Genomic DNA, 2,403 nt, shown 5'->3' with positions numbered 1-2,403 from the left:
GGTACGCGGGCCTCTCACTGTCGTGGCCTCTCCCGTTGCGGAGCACAGGCTCCAGACGCGCAGGCTCAGCGGCCATGGCTCACGGGCCCAGCCACTCCGCGGCATGTGGGATCTTCCCGGACCGGGGCACGAACCCGTGTCCCCTGCATCGGCAGGCAGACTCTCAACCACTGCGCCACCAGGGAAGCCCACATCTTCCTATTTTAAAGTTCCTCTTCCCAACAGCTGACTCTCTCCCGTCACACCTGACATGGTCTGGAGCTCCCTGGTTTTGTCATCCTCATTCAGCTCAACTTGACAGCCCAACCCATCTCTCCAAGTGAGAGACACTTGGGTTTATCAGGGCAAGGCTATCCAGAGCCATGTGAGATATTTGCAATGTGAGAAGTGGAAATTAACAGATTCTCTCGAAGAAAAGAAGGAGTATTTGCCTTCACGGAGGCAAAATTCATGAGAGTAGGTAGCAATGTGAGGGTATAGAGATCAGGAAATTGGAATGTGTACAGTAAAGAGAAATACAGTTGTTTTTTAATATATCTATTAGGTGCCGGGAACTTTCCAATCTGTTTTTTAGTTAACTGGCCAAACCATGCTTTGCAGTGGTTGTTGACAAATGAAACAGGCTCAGAAAGGTTAACGGATTTAGCTGAGGTCACACAACTCATATGTGGCTGAGCCAGGCTATGAGTGCAGGTGTTTTGACTCCAAGCTTAGTGCTCCTTCCATTATATCACAGCTGCCTGGATGGAGAGAGGTTCTTCCCTCTTCCCTCTGGGTTCAAGAACCCTAAAGCTTAACTGGATGACCAAGTTGAAGATAGAGCCTGTGGTTGAGGTCTGCAAGGCACACCCAGGCTTGGCCTCCAGCCACCGACTCTTTGCTTTGCAGAGCTGCACCAGGCCAACAGCTCCCCGCTGCTCCGGGCCAGCCACCCTGTGGAGCTCTGGGCCTGTGAGTTGGGCAACAGAGGCTCCAAGAACCTTTCCCGAAGCCCAGGTGAGAGGAGGGTGCTGCGAGGCAGGTGAGGGGCTGAGGCAGGGTGTGGGGCTTCTCCTGTCCCTGCGGAGGCTGGCTGGGTGCGGATAGGACTCTGAGGGGCTGGATAGACAGGCAAACTGGGGCCCAGGGCTGACGGGGGTTCTGCTATCTCACGCCCAGCCTGTCGTTCCCCAGGAGTTGTGCCCTGGGCCCTGGTTGCCTGGCGGGCCCTGGGACCACAGCTCCTCGGCTCCCCCAGTGAGCTGGTGACTCACCCTCTCCCCGCAGCACCCCTCCCTCCTCGTGGACCCCCCACTCAGAGTCAACAGACCCAGTAAGAGGGCATGGGGTCAGGACGCAGGGCTGGGCACTGGAGGTGTGGGGTGTTTGCTGAGCGTGGACGGGGCTGGGGGAGGGGTGGCAGGGGCCAGGAGGACGGCACTAACCATCCTGCCATCTTACCCCAATCAGGCACTCGGTGGAGCCCCAAGCCCCCTCCTGCCCCCCACTGCCAGCAGTCCCCGTCCCCGCCTTTATCCCCTCCAGTCCCCCCAGCCCCTCCAGTCCCCAGGCCTCTTCCCTCTCTGGTCCCAGCCCAGCATCCAGTTGCCTGTCCAGCTCATCACTGTCGTCCCTGGGGGAGGATCAAGACAGTGTGCTGACCCCTGAGGAGGTGGCCCTGTGCCTGGAGCTCAGTGAGGGTGAGGAGACCCCCAGGTGAGTGGCCAGAGGGGGAACCAAAGCATACAGATAGGAGCGCGAGACAGGAGTATGCCTGCGTCTGCTGCCTCCACCCTCCTCAACAGGGCTGTTTCTGCCACTCCACGCCCCGCCCCCCCACACACACAGCGTCCCATTCCCCCGTTTCGCCTCTTCCTAGGAACAGTGTCTCTCCAATGCCAAGGGCTCCTTCACCCCCCATCACCTATGGCTACATCAGCGTCCCGACGGCCTCGGAGCTAGTGGACATGGGCAGGCCTGGAGGGGGGGTGGGGTCCGAGGTGAGGGGCTTGCTGTGCCCACCTCGGCCCTGCCCCACCCCCACCCCCAGCGAGGGCTCCTTGGCCAATGGCTGGGGCTCAGCCTCTGAGGACAACGCCCCCAGCGCCAGAGCCAGCCTGGTCAGCTCCTCCGATGGCTCCTTCCTCGCCGACGCCCACTTCGCCCGGGCCCTGGCAGTGGCTGCGGACAGCTTTGGCTTTGGTCTGGAGCCCAGGGAGGCAGACTGCGTCTTCACAGGTACGTGAGATCACTGTCTTCCTCCTCATCCCCACCCCCTGGAGCGGACACAGCTTCTCCCCAACCAAGAGGAAAAGCATCCTAAGCATCGTCTTCGTGGTCGTCATCCCTAAAACAGCTAGTTGTTTTGTTGTTTTTTTTTTTTTTTTTTTTGGGGTACGCGGGGCCTCTCCTGTCGTAGGCTCT

At 59.5% G+C, this 2,403-nt stretch overlaps 1 protein-coding gene across 1 annotated transcript in view; it reads left to right on the top strand.

Annotated features, from left to right (window-relative positions):
- The window catches only part of ROBO4 (roundabout guidance receptor 4), a 14,948-nt gene that overhangs the window by 10,227 nt on the left and 2,318 nt on the right, over positions 1-2,403 (top strand). The window contains exons 13-16 of the mRNA XM_007463591.1: positions 889-996; positions 1,174-1,312; positions 1,450-1,695; positions 1,859-2,217. Coding sequence (XP_007463653.1) covers positions 889-996; positions 1,174-1,312; positions 1,450-1,695; positions 1,859-2,217 — 852 coding nt within the window. The remainder of the gene's footprint in view (positions 1-888; positions 997-1,173; positions 1,313-1,449; positions 1,696-1,858; positions 2,218-2,403) is intronic.

The sequence above is a fragment of the Lipotes vexillifer genome, unplaced genomic scaffold (assembly GCF_000442215.2).
Source record: "Lipotes vexillifer unplaced genomic scaffold, Lipotes_vexillifer_v1.1 scaffold442, whole genome shotgun sequence".
NCBI lineage: Eukaryota > Metazoa > Chordata > Mammalia > Artiodactyla > Lipotidae > Lipotes > Lipotes vexillifer.
Note: the sequence above shows the minus strand (reverse complement) of the source record. Positions and strands in the feature narration are given on the sequence as shown.